We start from the raw sequence: 21,690 nt of genomic DNA, 5'->3' as shown, positions 1-21,690 counted from the left end.
ATGGTTTCCTAATTCATCTTAGGGTTCACAGAAGATTCACAAGTTTATTGCATTTGAGTTTTATGCACTTCACTTATTGTGACATAGAATTTTAGTGACACAGAGGTCTTGGGGACCTTTCAATTTGAGGTGCTCATTCTATGGATGAGTAAAGTAAGATGTAGAGAAATGAAGTAAATTGCTTAAAGTCACAAATTAGCAAGGTTGGGACTAGAACCCAGATCACTTAAGGTCATGTTCTGTGGTCTTCCACAAGACAATGCAGAGTATACCATGTCAGCCCCATGAACCACATCGGTTCCATGCACCAAATCAGATCTGTGGGTTACATTGGTTCCATGTACCATTGGCTTAATTTTCAATGTTGGCTACATATATTTATTGTTTACATGTGCCACTCTGATTGCCTACATCACCTTGACTTTCTACTGTGTCCATGTACCATGTCACTTAGAGTTACCATGTTTCATGTTGGTTACATGTATTCTATTGGTTCCAGTGCCACTGTGGTAGATTATAATATCACTCCCATTATTTGCTGCTCTCACTGTAGAGGGAATATACATCCATACCCATTGCCACATGATTTGCATTACTTTTCTGTGGGAAGGAAATACTTCCTGCCCTTTTACCAGCAGGCTTAAACATAGGGCTTGGTTTGGCCAATAGGACGTGAGGAAAGAGATGTGTGTTTTACTTCTGAGCAGAAGCTTTAAGAGTCATCATGTATTTCAGCCATTGTTGCTTTCTCTCTCTCTTAAGACTGGCATGTGCCAGATACAGCCTCATCCTTCACACTGGATCCAAGAATCCAATGGCAGAAGGCCACAGTCTACTTACGACTGACATAGAACATAAGAAATATATGAACTTTTGCTGTTGTAAGCCACTGAGATTATGGGGTTGTTTCTCAACCAAAATGTAGCAAGTTGATCAAGACAACCATGTTTGGTTTCATGTACCACATTTGTTCCACTGACCAAGTTCTACGTTGGTTCAAATGCATGATATTTGTTTCATATGTTATAGATGCTCTCCTTCAACATTGGACAATCTACCCCAGGCCCCTCCTATCTTCCAGTTCACCAGGCTAATCTACTCCTCTGCATCACTTTGAGAAAAGCCCTCTTAATGTCCTTGTTCCTCAAACTGTAGACCACAGGGTTAAGCAGGGCAGTGAAGACATTATAAAAGAGTGAGATCTGCTTGTCTTGCTCAGGGGAATAGCTTGAATTGGGCCTTATATAGATGTAGGTGGCTGGAGCATAGAAGAATGTGACCACAGTCAGGTGGGAAGCACAGATAGAGAAAGCCTTGCAGCGGGGCTGCATGGACTTGATCTTGAGAATGGCCTGGGCAATACAGATGTAGGAAGCCACAATGAGGGAGAGTGGGGCAACAACCATGAAGACACTGATGACCAGGTCCACCATCGCAATGAGGTTGGTATCCATGCAAGCCAAGCTTCGTACTGAGGGACCCTCACATAAGTAGTGGTTGACCATGTTGGGCCCACAGTATGGCAGCCTCATGGTGAAAAAAGTATGGATCAGAGAGAAGAAGAAACCACAGGCCCAGGTCCCAGCTGACAGCCGTGTGCACAGACCCCAGCTAAGGATGACAGTATAATGCAGTGGGTAGCAGATGGCCACATATCGGTCATAAGCCATGACTACAAAGAAAATGGACTCGGTGAGGCCCAGAGCACCAAACATGTACATTTGTAGCCAACAGCCAGCAAAGGAGATGGTCTGAGATTGAGCGAGAAGATGCACCAACATCTGGGGCATGGTGGTGGTGACAGAGCCCATATCCAGCAGGGAGAGGATACAGAGGAAGAAGTACATGGGAGTGTGGAGATGCATGTCCAGGCATATCAGGGTGACAATGAGCCCATTGCCAAGGACTGAGCTCAGATAAAGGAGAAGGAAGGCAATGAAGAGGATCCTGTTGGTCGTGGGGTCACTGGAGAAGCCAAGCAGGATAAATTCAGAAACCCAGCTTTGGTTCTGCCCTGGAGGCATCCTCATGGTGAGCCTATAAGAGAATCACATTCATTTCAGTGTCATCTAAAATGTGATAGCCTAGTAAGAACTGGAGGCAGACAGGCTGGGCTTTTAATTCTGGGCCCACTACTCACCTACTGCCTTGCACCAGTGACTTAAACCTCTGAGCCTCAGTCTCCTCATCTGTAAAATGTGACTAATAATACTCATCTCTCAGGGTTTTTATGAGGAGTCGGGGCAATGTATAAAAGTGTCTTATATGATGTCTTAAAACACTAAAGAGCAGTAGAATGCTCGTTTGCAATCTCCCCAGTCTTACTCCCCACCCCTCAGTGGAAAAACTGTTCACTCAAATGTCTAGCAACAATTGATTTACACCACATCCACTCAAGCCCCAAACTTGTGGAGGTGGCCTTCCCCTCTGCCTTAGAGATCATTTGTCTGGATGTGCTCCAAGCCTCTCCCCACCCTGTAAACATTTCTCCTTTGGCAGCTGACAATGGGAGGCATTATCAATAGAGGTCGATAGAGGGACAATGCGATGAGGGCAGCAGGAAGGCACTTATGTTGGGGCTTCAATCTTCCTCCTTCTGTTACTCAGCGGGAGAGCCAGTGGGTTGGTGGGGACCAACCACAGTCACATACTCAGGCCACACACACTCTCCCCACCCAGTGGCCACTGCCATGGGAGCTCTGGCCTGTGGCTCCACCCCCACCCCCAGTAGCACATTGTGTATTCCTGTGGCAGTCATACCCTCTTTGAAAAAGTCTGGGCTCAGTCTTTTTTGGGGTGGGGAAATGAGGGGTGTCAGGATCAGGAGGAGGGAGGGAAGTATCTCTTAAATCCTTAGTCCCTTCAATGTGTACTCTTCATCAGCCATGAGGTAGTAGCTGCTTTTTTTTTTTTCAATTGTTACCTCTGGTTCTCTCTTATCCCTTTTAGCAGTTATCTACCTTTTACTAGTTAACAATTCTGCATATTAAATTTTCCCTCTTCACATTACTGGTGTGTTCTGTCTCCTTCCAGGATCCTAAATGATACAGATGTTAAATCTATGGGGAGTGAGTTTGATAAGGAACAGAATGTTACCTAGTTATAAGCTATCTATCCATAAAGTAATCATTAATTACAAAAGTAAAAAGTAGTAGCTATCAGTGGAGAAACTGGACAGCATCTTAACTGAGTGATTATAATTAATATCACCAATAAGGAGCAGATAGACACAATGTGTCTCCATATGTAAAATCCTAACAATATACGTATCACCTATATATTATTTCAGCCAAAAAAGCAAAACCTGAATCTAATCATGGGGAAACATCATAGAAACCTAAGTTGAGGAATATTCTATAAAATAACTAGCTTCTAATCTTCAAAAACTATCTGTCATGAAAGACAAAGAAAGGCTAATAATCTATAATAGATGCAAGGGGACTAAAAAGAATATAACAACTAATGCAAGATGTAATCCTGGAAGGGGGGAATGCTATGAATAACATTAATTTGACAATTGATAAAACTGAAATATGAATTAGATTACTTTCGATAAGTGTATCAGTATCAAATTTCCCAAATTTGATAACTACTATATAAGAGAATATCTTTATTCTCTTACATCTTAGGAACTATTCTCTGAAGTATTAAAGGTAAAGGAACATGATGTTTGCAAATTATTCTCAAATAATTCTGGAAATTATAATGACAACAATGCTAAAAAATTAATAAATCTAAGTATGGGATATAAAGGATTTTTTTGTAGTATTCTTTCTGCTTTTCTGAGGGTTTTGAAATTATTTCCAAAAAGAGTTTTTGAAAAAAATTTTGATGTGAAATAAAAACTTTTTCAGAAAAATGAAAAGTGGGATTATTTAAAGAGAGTTCTTCTAGCAGAAAGAAAGTGACAGAAACACAAAAATGCAAAAAGAAATGAAGAGTCCCTCAAGGAAAAGATAAATATAAATTAATAATGAATATAAACCAATAAAGTTTTGTGGGATTTAGTGGGAAGCAGCCACATAGCACAGGGAGATCTGCTCGGTGCTTTGTGACCACCTAGAGGGGTGGGATAGGGAGGGTGGGAGGGAGGGAGATGCAAGAGGGAAGAGATATGGGGACATATGTATATGTATAACTGATTCACTTTGTTATAAAGCAGAAAGTAACACACCATTGTAAAGCAATTATACTCCAATAAAGATGTTAAAAAAAAACTAAAAAAAATAAAAAAATAAAATAAAACAGATGAAAGACTAAAGATTATGGCAAGAATAGCAGAAGAAATGGAAGAGATATAGAGATAGTGTTCTAAATATTTAGCATAATTGGAAAGGTGGTAAAACTAATCACTTGTCATTAGACTGCGATAAGTCAAAGATTTATGTTAAAATATCTAGGAAAATCAATAAAAGAATAAATAATGTATAGCCAATGACTTAAAATAGGAGAAAATGAACTAATAAAAATGTTCATTAATCCAAAATAATGCTCTTTTGAGAGAGGAAAAAACCGAACATGAAATAGGCAGGTCAATAAAAAATAAGTGGAACTTAAGTATGTAGGTAATTACTTTAAATGAAAAAGGACTAAATATTTTCATCAAAAGCATATTTTCAAACTGAATTTTTTAAAAATTCCCACATATTATTCACAAGAAACATAGCTTGTTCATTCTGCAATATATAAATATATCAAATCAACCTGTTGTTCACCTAAACAAAACCAAAAGAAACATTGTAACTTCATGAAACATTTGTTGAAATTGACTCTATGCTGCATGATAAATGTAAACTCAAAAAACCCAAAGGGTGATAATCATTCAGAGTATACTCTTTAAACCATGAAATTGGCTAGAAATCAATTTCAAATTACATATCATGGGTAAGTACCCTACTCCTTTGAAATTAACATACACTTCTAAATAATTTATGGGATAAAGAATAATCAAAATGGAAATTAGTATATATTAAAATAAATGATGATAAAAAAATCATTGTCAGTGCTTAGGGGGAACCGTATACCCTTAATTGCATATATTTGAATATTTTTAAAAGGCTAAAAATTAATCAACTAAACTTTTATCTCAAGAAGCTAGAAAAGGAACGACAAATCAAACCCAAAACGAAGTTGAAGGAAGGAAATAATAAAGATAAGAGCAGAAAACAATGAAATCGTGAACAAACTTACAATAGAGAAAAATCGGCAGAGCCAGAAGTTCATTCTTTGAAATAATATCTAAGTCCTTAGCAAGACTGATAAAGAAAAATAAATAAAACACAAATTACCAACATCAGAAATGAAAGGGGAACATTACCATAGGTCCTACAGTGATTTAAAAGTGTTTATAATTTTAAAAATTATAAACAACTTTATAACAATAAATTTGACCATTAAACAAAATGGGCAAATGAAAACACAAATTAACAAAACTGGCAAAGAAGAACTAAAAGAAGAGTCCACTGTCTTTCCAAAAAAAAGAATCTATAATTTTAAACTTTCCTAGAAAGAAAACTTTAGGCCCAGACAGCTTTACTCGTGAATTTTTCCAACATTTAAGACAGGAACAATACCAATCATAACAAACTCTTTCAAAGCATAGAAAAAGAGTGAAAATTTCCCAACTCATTTAATGAGACCAGCATAAACTCAATACCAAAAAGTAACAAAGGCATTACAAGAAGGAAAACTCATAAGTGAATCTCTCTCATGGGCATTGTTGCAAAACTCCTTGACATTATATTAGCCAATTTAATTTAGCAATATATTAAAAAGGATAACACATCACAATCAAATTGGGGTTATTACAAGAATTCAAGGTTGGTTTAGCATATGGTATGCAAGCAATGTAATCATCTGATTAATGAAGTAAAGGAGAAAATTAATCTGCTTAACTTAATAGATATAGAAAAAGCATCTGGTAAAAGTCAACAATCAATTAAGATTAGAAATAAACCTCTTAACAAAGTAAAAATAGACGGGAACTTTTTTTTTCCTTTTTTTTTTTAAATTGGAGTATAATTGCTTTACGATGTTGTGTTAGTTTCTGCTGTACAATGAAGTGAATCAGCTATATCTATACCTATAACCCCTCCCTCTGGGCCCTCCCTCCCACCTCCCTCCCACCTCCCTCCCACCTCCCTCCCACCTCCCTCCCACTTCCCCCCATCCCACCCATCTAGGTCATCACAGAGCACCGACCTGAGCTTCCTGTGTTTTATAGCATGGAAGGGAACTTTCTTAATGTGATAAATACTATCCCCAATAAAAGAAGCAACCTACAGCAAATATCATACTACATGGTGAAATACTGATAACTTACTCCCCAACATTGAAAGTGAAACAAAAATGTTCACTATTAGTATGTCTATTAACTATTATACTAGTGGTCCTAGCCAGTGAAATAAGTCAAGAGAAAGAAATAAAAAAAACCAAAGGATTGGGAAGGAAGAAACAAAATGGTTATTATTTACAGAACACCTGATTGTGTAGGTAGAAAATTTAAAAGAACTCAAAGCAAACTGGAATTAATAAGTACACAAAAATCCAACATATCAATATTTCTCTATACCAGCAATTAGAAAATAAGTTATAAGAGCAGTTTTGAAAACCAAACATGTAGTAATAACTCTAATAAAATATGTGTAGAAAAACATTCTTTAGAGAAATTAAGGTAGACCCAAGTAAATGGAGGAATATGCCACGTTCATGCATGGGTTAGACAATTCAACGTTATAAAGATGTAAGATTGATGTATAGATTCAATGCAATCCCAGTCTAAATCCCAGCCATTTTTTCTACAGAAAATTGACAAGGTAGTCATAACATTTACATGGAAATTCTGAAGAATCTTGAAGAAAAAAATCAAAGCTGGAGGACTTACCAGATATTCAGATTTACTATAAAGCTGTAATAATTAAGCAAGTATGAAATTGGCACAAAATAAACAAATAGATCAATGGAACCGAATAAAGTCCAGAACAGACCTGTGAATACATAGTCACCTGATTCATGACAAATTTGATCCTACAATGAAATGGGGAAAGCATTGTCTTTTCAAAAAATTCTGCTGGATCATGGGGATATTCACACAGGAAAAAAAAATTTTTGAAACCTATCTCACACAGTAAACAAAAATTAATCCAGATATATTGTAAATTTAAATGGTAAAGATAGAATAATAAAATTTTTAAAAACAAACACAGACAAATATCATGTTACCTTGCAATAGGCAGAGATTTCTTAAGCAGGACCAAAAAGCACTAACCATAGAGAAAAATATGATAAATTATATATTTTTATATAATTACTTATAAAGATATTACACATAATTATATATATAATTACATGTAATTATATACACAGAATTATATATATATATAATTACATGTAATTATATACACAGATTATATTAAAATGAAGAACTTAAGATTTGTATACAGAATAAAGAACTCTTACAAATAAACAAAAACAAAAAAAACAAAAAACAAAGGCTGCCCAATAGAATAATGGGCAAAATATTTAAAAAGACACTTCACAAAAGGAGCTATCTAAATAGTCATTAATCAAGTGAAAATGTACTCGACGTCATTAGTCATACAGGAATTGCAAGTTAAGACCACAGTGTAACACCACTACACACCTACCAGAATGGCTAAAATGAAAAATACAAGGAGTTGGCAAGAGTAACCAGAACTTTCTTACAGTGCTGATGGGAGACTAAATTTGTACAATTCCTCTGGAAAAGGTTTGATGGTATCTCTTAAACTTGAACATATGCATTCCCCATTACTCAGCATTCTATTCCTAACTATATCCCCCCACATTTATATACACTTACATATATTCTAGGAAAAGACATGTACAAAACTGTTTAAAACACTAGTCAAAATAGCTCAAAGTAGGGAACTACCCAAGTTTCATTCAACAGTATAATGGATAAAAAACACTGTTGTATGTTCATATAGAGGTTAACTTTTGGGTGGGTAAAAACTCACCGGAGACGTCAGGCCATCCTCAGTCTTCACTATCCCTGCCCTCACCTCCTCACCTGACCAGTGGACCACCTACATATCCCTCAAAGCCATCCCTTCCTTTGCCCTGGATCAGGAGCCCATCATTTCTCTCCCATTATCCTGCACAAGCCCCTCCTTGGTCTCCCTGCCTCTGGATTCTTTTCTTTATTGCATTCTCTATATGGACTACTACAAATGATTGGTCAAAATACAACAGTGGTCCTGTCTGTCTCCTATTTAAACCATTTAAGGGTTTCCAATTCCCAATCACATTAGACAGATGCACAGAGCCCTTCATAAATGACCTGCCCCCTGCAGACTTGTTCAGCCTCAGCACTCAGCTCTGTCCCCTATCCCATCTTTTCCATACAAGCATAGTCTCCATACAAGCATGCCCAGTTTCATGTATGTCTCTGCAGACCCTTGCCTAGGTCTCTAGCATGGAAGAACACCACCCCCTGCATCCCTGCTGCCCACACCGACTCTGTTACACATCCAACCTTTATTCCCATATTAGGACTTAGCTCAGCTTCCCACCAGGAAGACGTCCTAGACCCAGTCCACCATCTCCCACCCCCAAACCTTGATTAGATGCTTTATTTCTCATAGCCCCTTGTGCTTACTGGCTAGTTATAACCCTAGTGATCCTAGAGGATTCTGATATGAAGTTTGAGGTCTAATGTTTCGGGAAAACGTTATCTCTCTGATGTTAACTTTATTCCCACTAATTGACTTGGAATATCTACAATAAAGTATGGATAAAGAGGTGAGTTTATAACCTCCCTTTCAGAAATACTAATAATAGCTAATGTTTAATGAACAATTTCTGTGTGCCAGGCATTGCTACACAAACTTTATGTCATCCTCACAACAACTCGTTGAGGTAAGTATTACCTCCATTTTTACAGATGGAAAAGAAAATTAAGTCACAGAGAAAGTAAGTGATTCACACCAAATTATACAATTTGTGTGATGGACCTGGGGCTTGAACCAAGGCAGTTTGGCTTCATAGACAACTCTTAACCATTATCATCTCCTGCTTCAGGTGAACAGGCTCTAAGTTACCCTGAGGGGTAAAGAATGCAAACTTCCCTCATCTGCTCCTCAAGTTGAACTTCTTGAGGTTTGGCACGAATTACTATAGAATCATGGCCTACGAGGTACAGACACCAGATGAAACAGGGTCAGACCCCCTCCTAGGACAAAGGGCTAGAGTTGCAGCCACAGACTATCTCTCATGATAAAATTTCCTCCATTTGCTCCCATCACTTGGATACGGGATTTGGTGGGGAAAAAAAGTCTCCTAAGATTCCATTAGCTCAGCAATCTCTGTCTTAATTTGCAATAGCCCAGGCCACTAGAGAGCAGGGGAGTGAGTCTTAATCATTGTAGTAACTGATGTCATTGATGAAGGTTTCTCCCAGCATAACCATCATTGTCCTTTCATGTTGTCTCTTAGCTGGACTTGGAGATCTCAAGCTCAGGAAATTATATTATTCATTTCCTGTTTCCAGCTCCTGGAACATGACTTGGCAGAGAGGAACTATCCATATATATTTACTAAATGAATAAATGGAAGAAGGAAGGAGGTCTAGGATGAAAGAATGGGAGAGGATTGATATGTGAGGTGGTGAGGAAAGAAGAGTGGGGAAGGAGGGAGGGGGCTAGAGGGATGCTGGGACGTAAGCACAGAGAGGACCCAGTGACTGGGTGACCTGGCTACCTCTGACCTCCGCCCCCTACAGATGCCTGGATGCCGCCCAGAGCCCCAAGCCAAGTGACCATCTCACCCCTCAGGTATCCACAGAAACAAGTCATGGAAAGACTGTCACTTGTTCTTAAGAAAAAGACTGAACAGGAAGCGCCCAGGGCAACTGAGTCCAGTGAGCCAGGATTCTAGGCAACCCAGTCTCCAGAAAAGTGCTAGGTTTCTGAGAGTTGGAAGGCTGAACCTCCTGCCTTCTCTCCATTGTGCAGCTCTTTGCACTTGGCCAGCCCAGCCCTGGCTCCTGAAGGCCTTGCCTGTCAGGTCCTCAGGTGCAGATGGAGGGAGCCGCAGCCAGCCCAAGCTCTTCCCAGTGAGTCAAGCTGCTGAGGCTTGATGGTCCTGCCTCCTTACCAGGCTTTCCTGGGAGAGAGGAGGGAGGGCCATCCCCCTTTCTCCTGCCAGCACCGTCCCTGTCCCTGGTGGGGATGCCAAGATGGAATTCTCTGAATTTTGTCAACAAGAACCCCACAAGGAAGAGGACCTTGGGGACAGAGCAGGAGCAAACTACTCCCCAGTTGGGGAGGCATAGTGATCTGTCTATTTCCTTAGTCCTCAGAACAATTCTGTTGGATAGGTATTATTATTTTATTCCCTTTAGAAATGAGGTTTAGAGAAGTTAAGTAACCTATGCCTAGGTTCACAGTAAGTAATAGAACTAGGCTGACTCCAAAACCTTCACTATTCTCTTTTCTTTTCTATATGGTCTCTATCAGCCTCCCTCTTCATCTATATAATGTAGGATAATAGTCTCCACTTTAAAAATCAGATATTAATTATGTAAACAGACAGCTTGGACCAGTTTAAAATTACATTAATTCATCTGAGATAAAATGGAGACATTCGAAATGATTTAATCAATGTCTGTACCAGTTTAATAAGTAAAAACAATTTGACCTCTACTCTACTGGTATAGACAATCTGGTATGCCTTTGGACTTCTTTTGCTAAAACTTTAATGGAAATGCTATGGGCCGTTAGAGATAGATATTAATCATTATGTTAAGAAAATATAATTTTATTCATAAGTTGCTAGGTGTTTAATCAGGAATGATTAATTTGTCTTCAAAATAATTTGGGCCTCAGGATACAAAATTAATGTACAGAAATCTATTGCATTTCTATACACTAACAAAGAACTATCAGAAAGAGAAATTAAAACAACAATCCCACTTACAATTGCATCAAAAAGAATAAAATACCTAGGAATAAACCTACCTAAGGAGGTAAAAGGCCTGTACTTGAAAAACTATAAGACACAGATGAAAGAAATGGAAGATGACACAGATGGAAAGATATATTGTATTCATAGATTGGAAGGATTAATATTGTTAAAATGACCATATCTATCCAAATGAATCTACAAATTTAATGCAATCCCTATGAAAATACCAATGGCATTCTTCATAGAACTAGAAAAACTAATTTAAATTTTGTATGTAAACACAAAGACCCCGATAGCCAAAACAATCTTGAAAAAGTAGAGCAGAGCTGGAGATACCATGCTCTTTGACTTCAGACTACATTACAAAGCTATAGTCATCAAAACAGTGTAGTACTGGCACAAAAACAGACACATAGATTAATGGACGAGAACAGAAAGCTCAGAAATAAACCCATGCACCTATGGTCAATTAACCCATGATGACAAAAGATGCAACAATATACAATGGAGAAAAGACAGTCTCTTCACTAAGTGGTGCTGGGAAAAATGGACAGCTACATGTAAAAGAATGAAATTAGAACATTGTCTTACACCATATACAAAAATAAATTCAAAATAGATTAAAGACCTAAATGTAAGACCAGAAACGATTAAACTCTTAGAAGAAAACATAGGCAGAAGACTCTTTGACATAAATTGTAGCAATTTTTTTTTTTTTGGATCTGCCTCCTAAGGCAAAGGAAACAAAAGCAAAAATAAACAAATGAGACTTAATGAAACTTAAAAGCTTTTGCACAGCAAAGGAAACCATGGACAAAATGAAAAGACATCATACTGAACGGGAAAAATTTGCAAATGATATGACTAATAATGGGTTAATCTCCAAAATATATAAACAGCTCATACAACTCAACATCAAAAAAAACAAACAGCTCAATTTTAAAATGGGCAGAACGTATATACAATGGAATATTACTCAGCCATAAAAAGGAACAAAATTGAGTTATTTGTAGTGAGGTGGATGGACCTAGAGTCTGTCATACAGAGTGAAGTAAATCAGAAAGAGAAAAACAAATACCGTATGCTGACGCATATATATGGAATCTAAAAAAATCACACTGATGAACCTAGTGGCAGGGCAGGAATAAAGATGCTGACGTAGAGAACAGACTTGAGTACATGGGGGGAAAGGGGAAGCTGGGACAAAGTGAGAGAGTAGCATTGACATATATACACTACCAAATATAAAATGGATGGCTAGTGGGAAGCTGCTGCATAGCACAGGGAGATCAACTTGTTGCTTTGTGATGACCTAGAGGAATGGGATAGGGAGGGTGGGAGGGAGGCTCAAGAGGGAGGGGATATGGGGATATATGTATACATATAGCTGATTCACTTTGTTGTACAGCAGAAACTAACACAATATTGTAAAGCAATTATACTCCAATAAAGATGTGGGAAAAAATGTGCATGAATGACATTTTTCAAAAAAGACATATAGGTGGCAGACCGGCACAAGAATAGAAGCTCAACATCATTAATCATCAGAGAAATGCAAATCAAAACCACAATGAGATATCATCTCACACCTGCCAAAATGGCTGTCCTCAAAAAGACCACAAATAACAGATGTTGGTGAGGATATGGAGAAAAGGGAATCCTTGCACAATGTTGGTGGGAATATAAATTGGTGCAACCATTGTGGAAACCAGTATAAAGGTTTCTTGAAAAACTAAAAATGGAACTACCATGTGACCCAGCAATTCCACTCCTGGGTATATATGCAAAGAGAATGAAAACACTAATTTGAAAAGATATATGCACCCTAATGTTCATACCAGCATTATTTACAATAGCCAAGATATGGAAGCAACCAAAGTGTCCATCAACAGATGAGTGGATAAAGAAGATGTGGTGTATATATACAGTGAAATACTACACAGCCATAAAAAATGAAATTTTGCCATTTGCAACAACATGGATGAACTTGGAGGATATTGTGCTTAACAAAATAAGTGAGACAGAGAAAGACAAATACTGTATGATATCACTTATATGTGGAATCTAAAAAACAAAACAAAGTGAATCCAACAAAATGAAACAGATTCACATGTATAGAGAACAAACAGTAGGGAGAGGGAAGGAGGGAAATCCAACAGTGGGGCAGTGGATAAGACTCTGCACTCCCAATGCAGGGGGTCTGGGTTCGATCCCTGGTCAGGCAACCAGATCCCACATGCATGCTGCAACTAAGAGTTCGCATGCCACAACTAAGGAGCCCATGTGCCGCAACTAAGGAGTTAGTGAGCCGCAACTAAAGGAGCCCTGGAGCCGCAACTAAGGAGGCCAACTGCCACAACTAAGACCTGGTGCAACCAAATAAATAAATAAAATACATAAATATTAAATAAATAAACAAATAAGTTACAGGATATATTGTACAGCACAGGGAATATAGTCAATATTTTACAATAACTATGAACAGATTATAACCTTTAATAATTGTGAATCACTATGTTGTGCACCTGAAACTTACATGATATTGTAAATCAACTATGCCTCAATAAAACAAACAAACAAAAAATAATTTGGGCATCTTTAACATTACTAGCAGGCAAAACCCCCCTACCCAATACCTCCTCCAAATCGCTCACCCCTCCATCATCCCCAAAGGAAAACCTTATCCTGATCTAAAATACCATATATTGGTTCCACCTTTTTTTTGAACTTTTTATAAATGGAATCACAGCATGCATTATTGTGTCTGTCTTCATCCACTCTACATTATGCATGACAGATTTATCAATATTATTCTGTGTAGCTGTGTTATTCATGTGCTTTTCATTATTGTAGAATATTACAGTGTATGAATATACATTTATTTATCTATTACACTGTTAATGGATATTGAGTTGTTTTCAGTCTGGATTCATTACAAATAAGGCTGCTATGAACCTCTGTTCATGCTTTTCTGGTATACATGTGCAACCATTTGTCTTATAAATTATAGATAGACTTGAAATTGCTGGATCATAGAATATGTGTATATTCAACTTTAGTAGATAATGCTAAACATTGTTCAAAGTGGTTTATGAATTTACATATTTGGCACCAGTGTACAAGAGTTCCAATTGTTTCACATCCTCGCTAGCACTTGGTATTGACAATCTTTAGTCTTAGCCATTGTAATGAGTCTGTAGTGTTAATTCATTGTTGTTTTAATGTGCAGTTCCCTGAATGTCAATAAAATTGAGCACCTTTTTATATTTTTATTTTTATTGGGCATTTTGACCTTCTCCTTGGTGAAGTGCCTCCTCAAGTCTTTTACCATTTTTCTATTGAATTGTCTATCTGTTTCACTAATTTGTAGTTCTTTATATATTATGGATAGGAGCCATTTGTCTATTATAATGCCTAAAATATCTTCTTCCACTCTGTATTTTGTTTTTATTCACTCAGATGTCTTTTAATAACCAGAAGTTCTTGACTTTAAGATTGTCCAATTTTTCAATCTTTTCCTTTATGCTTAATGAATATGGGTCCTTTTAAGAATCTTTGCCTATTCCCACGGCTTAAAAATATTTTTTTTCTATTATTTCTTGGATTTTTCTTCTGTTTTGTTTTCCTTTTCACATTTGGATCAACAATTTACCTGGAATTAGTTTTTATGTCTGGTGTGAGGTAGGGATCCCATTTCATTTTCTCCCATATGTATATCCAATTGCCTGATCACCATTTATTGAACAGAATATAATTTCCCCACTGCTCTGCCGAGTGGCATCCTCATCATAAATCAAATGTCCATATATGCATAGATCTGTTTCTGGACACTATTCTTTTTCATTGGTCTATTTTTACCTAACTTTGCTGTCTTAAGTACTGCACCATGCTGTCTTAATTATGGTAGCTTTATAATAAAGCTACATATCTACTTTAAAAAGTGCTCCAACTGTATTATTCTTCAAAATTGTCTTGGTCTTTCTTCATTCTTTGTGCTTCTATATAAATTCTAGAGTCAGGATGTCAATTTCATCCACCTACCAATTTTGTTTTTAAAAACTAAACTTACTAGTATTTTACTTGCTATTGCACTAAATCTATTTATTGGATCAGAGAGAATTGAGAATTATCATATTTACAGTATTGAGTCTTCCAATCCATGAACATTTTATATCCTTTCATTTATTTAGGTCTCATTTAATTTCAATAAAATTAACAAATTCCTGTATAGAGGTCTTGCACATTTTTTATTTGATTTATTCTTAGATACTTGATAAGTTTGATATTACTGGGAATGGCATGATCTCTCTAAGATTTATTTTCCAATTTTTATTTTTGGTAAGAAGAAATACAACTGATTTTTGTATTTTGACCTTGATCTAGTGACAATAATAAATTCACTTATTTCTATTCGTTACGCTGTGAATTCTTTTGGATTTTGTGCATATGCAGTCATGTCAATGTTATTTTTTTCTTTTCCAGTCTTATTCCTTTTGTTCTTTTGCCTCATTCTACTACTGGGATATTTGGAACTATGATGAAAAGAAGTGCTGATAAACTTCTTTGTCTCATTCCCAATCTCAGAAAGAAAGTTATCAATATTTTACTATGGCTTGCCATAGCAAATTTTTGCAGAAAATTTTTATCAGGTTAGGAAAATTCTCTTCTATTCCAATTTTTGAAAGAGTTTATCATGAATGCATGAATAGTTAAACTTTATCAAATGCTTTTTCTGCATCTAGAGATGGCAATATGACTTTTTGCCTGTTAATACTGCAAATTACATTAATTGATTCTCAAAAGTTAAGTCAATCTTCAGTCTTGGATTCACCCATCATGGTCCTGATATTTTAGTCTTTGTCTGTATGGCTGACTTAGTTTAGCTAATATCTTGTTTAGGATTTTTGCATCTCTGTTCATGATTAATATTGGCCTATAGTTTACCATCTTTGTAATGCTCTTTTTAGATTTTGGTATCAAGGTTATTATGACCTTATAAAATTAGTTGGGAAGAGAGCTACATGGCAAGGAATTGAGGTCTTCTGTGAACAAAATGAGATCTCTCACCAAAGAGGTATAGTGAACCATCTTGAAAGTGGATCTACTAGCAGCAAATTGTTAGAAATTTTCATTCTAAAGGTACATATTATAAGGACCTTATAAGGTGTAACTTAACTCCACTCTCTTTTCTGCCTTGTTAGTATTATCCAGTATTTTGTTTCACCTCAGATTTTCTGTTCCCCAAATTATTATTATTATTATGTTGCTGTTGTTTATATACTCACATGGGGCTTGTTTAGATTTACCTATGTTTACCAGTTTCTTTTTTCATTCATTGTCATACCAGTTACCCGTTTATTGCCTCTAGGCTCCAATCCTACTCTTCATTGCCCCATTTAGTGATAATGGAGCTGTATCCTGTAAACATTTATCCTTTTCCTGCTGACAAAATGTAATGTTAAGCTTTGTCAGTAGCAGGCACCAGAGGCTCACCATGGGAGCAGGGGGTTGTCTTCCTGGTTCCAATGAGTTTCCATTTTTTTTCTCCTTACTCCAAAAGCAAGGGGATAGCCACCAGTTTGTAAGCCCCCTGCAGCAAATTTCCTGACACTCTAGTGGAAGGTCCCTACTTACCAGTCCTAGCTCATGATTCCCTGTTCTCTGGCCTTACTTCTTGCATTTCCTTCCTCCTGGGGTCAAATTTCTTTGTTTATTCACATTATCCTTTGGTTTTTCTTTTTGTAAGAGCTTGAGCGGTTAACTCTCTGTCTTTGTTCAGCACTTGGTCTTAAATGATGAACATATCTTTATTTAGCACTCACTTTTGAATGATATTTGGCTGGGTATGAAATGCTAGATTAATAATCCTTTCTTCTCAGCACTTGGAAGATAACATTCCACCATCTTCTTTCATTTTTTTTTTAAGAATTCTGCTTTTAGCTAAATTATTTTATGGATAACCTGTGTACTCTCTTTTACTACTTTTAAGATCTCTTTGTCTTTAATGTTTACAGTTCCAGTCTGTTATGCCTAGATGTGAATTTCTTATGTTTTCTGTTAAGAATTCATTGTGTTTCCTGAATCTGAAGATTAATGAGTTTATCATTTCTAGAACAAACTCAGTTATCACTTCAAATATTACCTCATCCTCATTCTCTCTCATTTATCTTTCTTGTACTCTTATTAGACATATGTTGGATTTTAAAATTCTACTCTACATAACTCTCAATAGTTCGTATTAAATGGTTCTGATCACTAAATTCCAATGTAGGGTGGGGGTTCCCCACACCACCAATCAATGCTCCAACTCCAGCTGGATGTCCTACAATTCAACTCAATTCTGACACTGTCCACCCATACATAGCATCCAATTCCACAGGTTGAGGATTCAATCCCACAAGACCACCCCCCTCCACTTCAGATGCCAATGGCAAGTCCAGCTTATCACCTATGCTTCTGACCAAATGGCTAGAAATCAGAGATTCCTATAAACCCCTCTTTGGGTTTGATTAATTTGCTAGAGTGACTCACAGAACTCAGAGAAACATTTTACTTGCTAGATTACCAATTTATTATAAAAGGTTGTAACTCAGGAATCGCCAGATGGAAGACGTGCATAAGGGCAAGGTGGTATGTGGGAAGAGGCAGAGAACATTCATGCCCTCTCCAGGCACACCATTCTCCCAGCTCTTCCCTGTGTTCACCAACCAGGAAGCTCTCCAAGCTCAGTTCTTTTAGGTTTTTATTGAGGCTTCAATATATAGGCATAATTGTTTAAATTATTGACCACTGGTGATTTTTTTAAATGAGTAAATATACAAGTTTTATTTAACATATGATATATGCAATAATTCATCAATTACATTTTTTTAATCAGTCATCAATTTTATACACATCATTGTATACATGTCAATCCCAATCGCCCAATTCAGCACACCACCATCCCCACCCCACTGTGGTTTTCCCCCCTTTGTGTCCATACGTTTGTTCTCTACATCTGTGTCTCAACTTCTGCCCTGCAAACCGATTCATCTGTACCATTTTTCTAGGTTCCACATACATGTGTTAATATACGCTTTTTGTTTTTCTCTTTCTGACTTACTTCACTCTGTATGATAGTCTCTAGATCCATCCACGTCTCAACAAATGACTCAATTTCGTTCTTTTTTATGGCTGAGTAATATTCCATTGTATATACGTACCACAACTTCTTTATCCATTCGTCTGTTGATGGGCATTTAGGTTGTTTCCATGACCTGGCTATTGTAAATAGTGCTGCAATGAACATTGGGGTGCATGTGTCTTATTTTTTTTTCTTTTTCTTTTTTTAAAAGGATATTTATTTTACTTTTTTTTTAAAGGAATTCCTTTATTTTTATTTATTATTTATTTATTTATTTATTTTTGGCTGTGTTGGGTCTTCGCTTCTGTGCGAGGGCTCTCTCCAGTTGCGGCAAGCGGGGGCCACTCTTCATCGCGGTGTACCGGTCTCTCATTATCACAACCTCTCTTGTTGCGGAGCACAGGCTCCAGACGTGCAGGCTCAGTAGTTGTGGCTCACGGGCCTAGTTGCTCCGTGGCACGTGGGATCTTCCCAGACCAGGGCTCGAACCCGTGTCCCCTGCATTGGCAGGCAGATTCTCAACCACTGCGCCACCAGGGAAGCCCAGCATGTGTCTTTTTGAATTACGGTTTTCTCTGGGTATATGCCCAGTAGTGGGATTGCTGGATCATATGGTAATTCTATTTTTAGTTTTTTAAGGAACCTCCATATTGTTCTCCATAGTGGCTGTATCAATTTACATTCCCACCAACAGTGCAAGAGGGTTCCCTTTTCTCCACACCCTCTCCAGCATTTGTTGTTTGTAGGTTTTCTGATGATGCCCATTCTAACTGGTGTGAGGTGATACCTCATTGTAGTTTTGATTTGTATTTCTCTAATAATTAGTGATGTTGAGCAGCTTTTCATGTGCCTCTTGGCCATCTTTTTTTTTTTTTTTTTCCTTTTTTTTTCTTGGCCATCTTTATGTCTTCTTTGGAGAAATGTCTATTTAGGTCTTCTGCCCATTTTTGGATTGGGTTGTTTGTCTTTTTAATATTGAGCTGCATGAGCTGTTTGTATATTTTGGAGATCAATCCTTTGTCCGTTGATTCATTTGCAAATATTTTCTCCCATTCTGAGGGTTGTCTTTTCGTCTTGTTTATGGTTTCCTTTGCTGTGCAAAAGCTTTGAAGTTTCATTAGGTCCCATTTGTTTATTTTTGTTTTTATTTCCATTACTCTAGGAGGTGGATCAAAAAAGATCTTGCTGTGATTTATGTCAAAGAGTGTTCTTTCTATGTTTTCCTCGAAGAGTTTTGTAGTGTCCGGTCTTACATTTAGGTCTCGAATCCATTTTGAGTTTGTTTTTGTGTATGGTGTTAGGGAGTGTTCTAATTTCATTCTTTTACATGTAGCTGTCCAGTTTTCCCAGCACCACTTATTGAAGAGACTGTCTTTTCTCCATTGTATATCTTTGCCTCCTTTGTCATAGATTAGTTGACCATAGGTGCATGGGTTTATCTCTGGACTTTCTATCTTGTTCCATTGATCTATGTTTCTGTTTTTGTGCCAGTACCATATTGTCTTGATTACTGTAGCTTTGTAGTATAGTCTGAAGTCAGGGAGTCTGATTCCTCCAGCTCCGTTTTATTCCCTCAAGACTGCTTTGGCTATTTGGGGTCTTTTGTGTCTCCATACAAATTTTAAGATGATTTGTTCTAGTTCCATAAAAATTGCCATTGGTAATTTGATAGGGATTGCATTGAATCTGTAGATTGCTTTGGGTTGTAGAGTCATTTTCACAATATTGATTCTTCCAATCCAAGAACATGGTATATCTCTCCATCTGTTGGTATCATCTTTAATTTCTTTCATCAGTGTCTTATAGTTTTCTACATACAGGTCTTTTGTCTCCCTAGGTAGGTTTATTCCTAGGTATTTTATTCTTTTTGTTGCAGTGGTAAATGGGAGTGTTTCCTTAATTTCTCTTTCATATTTTTCATCATTAGTGTATAGGAATGCAAGAGATTTCTGTGCATTCATTTTGTATCCTGCAACTTTACCAAATTCATTGATTAGCTCTAGTAGTTTTCTGGTGGCATTTTTTAGGATTCTCTATGTATAGTATCATGTTATCTGCAAACAGTGACAGTTGTACTTCTTCTTTTCCAATTTGTATTCCTTTTATTTCTTTTTCTTCTCTGATTGCTGTGGCTAGGACTTCCAAATCTATGTTGAATAATAGTGGTGAGAGTGGACATCCTTGTCTCATTCCTGATCTTAGAGGAAATGCTTTCAGTTTTTCACCATTGAGAATGATGTTTGCTGTGGGTTTGTGGTATGTGGTCTTTATTATGTTGAGGTAGGTTCCCTCTATGCCCACTTTCTGGAGAGTTTTTATCATAAATGGGGGTTGAATATTGTCAAAAGCTTTTTCTGCATCTATTGAGATGATCATATGATTTTTATTCTTCAATTTGTTAATATGGTGTATCACATTGATTGATTTGCGTATATTGAAGAATCCTTGCATCCCTGGGATAAATCCCACTTGATTGTGGTGTACGATCCTTTTAATGTGTTGTTGGATTCTGTTTGCTATTATTTTGTTGAGGATTTTTACATCTATATTCATCAGTGATATTGGTCTGTAATTTTCTTTTTTTGTAGTATCTTTGTCTGGTTTTGGTATCAGGGTGATGGTGGCCTCATAGAAAGAGTTTGGGAGTGTTCCTTCCTCTGCAATTTTTGGGAAGAGTTTGAGAAGGATGGGTGTTAGCTCTTCTCTAAATGTTTGATAGAATTCACCTGTGAAGCCATCTGATCCTGGACTTTCGTTTGTTGGAAGATTTTTAATCACAGTTTCAATTTCATTACTTGTGATTGGTCTGTTCATATTTTCTGTTTCTTCCTGGTTCAGTCTCGGAAGTTTATACCTTTCTAAGAATTTGTCCATTTCTTGCAGGTTGTCCATTTTATTGGCATAGAGTTGCTTGTAGTAGTCTCTTAGGATGCTTTGTATTTCTGTGGTGTCTGTTGTAACTTCTCCTTTTTCATTTCTAATTTTATTGATTTGAGTCCTCTCCCTCTTTTTCTTGATGAGTCTGGCTAATGGCTTATCAATTTTGTTTATCTTCTCAAAGAACCAGCTTTTAGTTTTATTGATCTTTGCTATTGTTTTCTTTGTTTCTATTTCATTTATTTCTGCTCTGATCTTTATGATTTCTTTCCTTCTGCTAACTTTGGGTTTTGTTTGTTCTTCTTTCTCTAGTTCCTTTAAGTGTAAGGTTAGATTGTTTACTTGAGAATTTTCTTGTTTCTTTTTTTTTTTTAAATTAATTAATTTATTTTATTTATGGTTGTGTTGGGTCTTCATTTCTGTGCGAGGGCTTTCTCTAGTTGCGGCGAGCGGGGGCCACTCTTCATCGCGGTGCGCAGGCCTCTCACTATCGTGGCCTCTCTTGTTGTGGAGCACAGGCTCCAGACGCGCAGGCTCAGTAATTGTGGCTCACGGGCCTAGTTGCTCCGCGGCATGTGGAATCTTCCCAGACCAGGGTTCGAACCCGTGTCCCCTGCATTAGCAGGCAGACTCTCAACCACTGCGCCACCAGGGAAGCCCTTTTCTTGTTTCTTTAGGTAGGCTTGTATAGCTATAAACTTCCCTCTTAGAACTGCTTTTGCTGCATCCCATAGGTTTTGGATCAC

General features: G+C 37.2%; 1 protein-coding gene across 1 annotated transcript; it reads right to left on the bottom strand.

Moving 5' to 3' along the window:
* Positions 1-1,082: 1,082 nt before the first annotated feature.
* Positions 1,083-2,030, bottom strand: LOC133088662 (olfactory receptor 2A12-like). Its single transcript, XM_061186688.1, has one exon. It carries the CDS (start codon positions 2,028-2,030, stop codon positions 1,083-1,085), a length of 948 nt encoding a protein of 315 aa, XP_061042671.1.
* Between the last annotated feature and the right edge of the window lie 19,660 nt (positions 2,031-21,690).

This window comes from Eubalaena glacialis, chromosome 3 (assembly GCF_028564815.1).
Source record: "Eubalaena glacialis isolate mEubGla1 chromosome 3, mEubGla1.1.hap2.+ XY, whole genome shotgun sequence".
NCBI lineage: Eukaryota > Metazoa > Chordata > Mammalia > Artiodactyla > Balaenidae > Eubalaena > Eubalaena glacialis.
Note: the sequence above shows the minus strand (reverse complement) of the source record. Positions and strands in the feature narration are given on the sequence as shown.

Bases quoted from the DNA above. Each gene is read 5' to 3' on its own strand.
- LOC133088662 (XM_061186688.1), bottom strand. From the start codon at position 2,030: ATGAGGATGCCTCCAGGGCAGAACCAAAGCTGGGTTTCTGAATTTATC.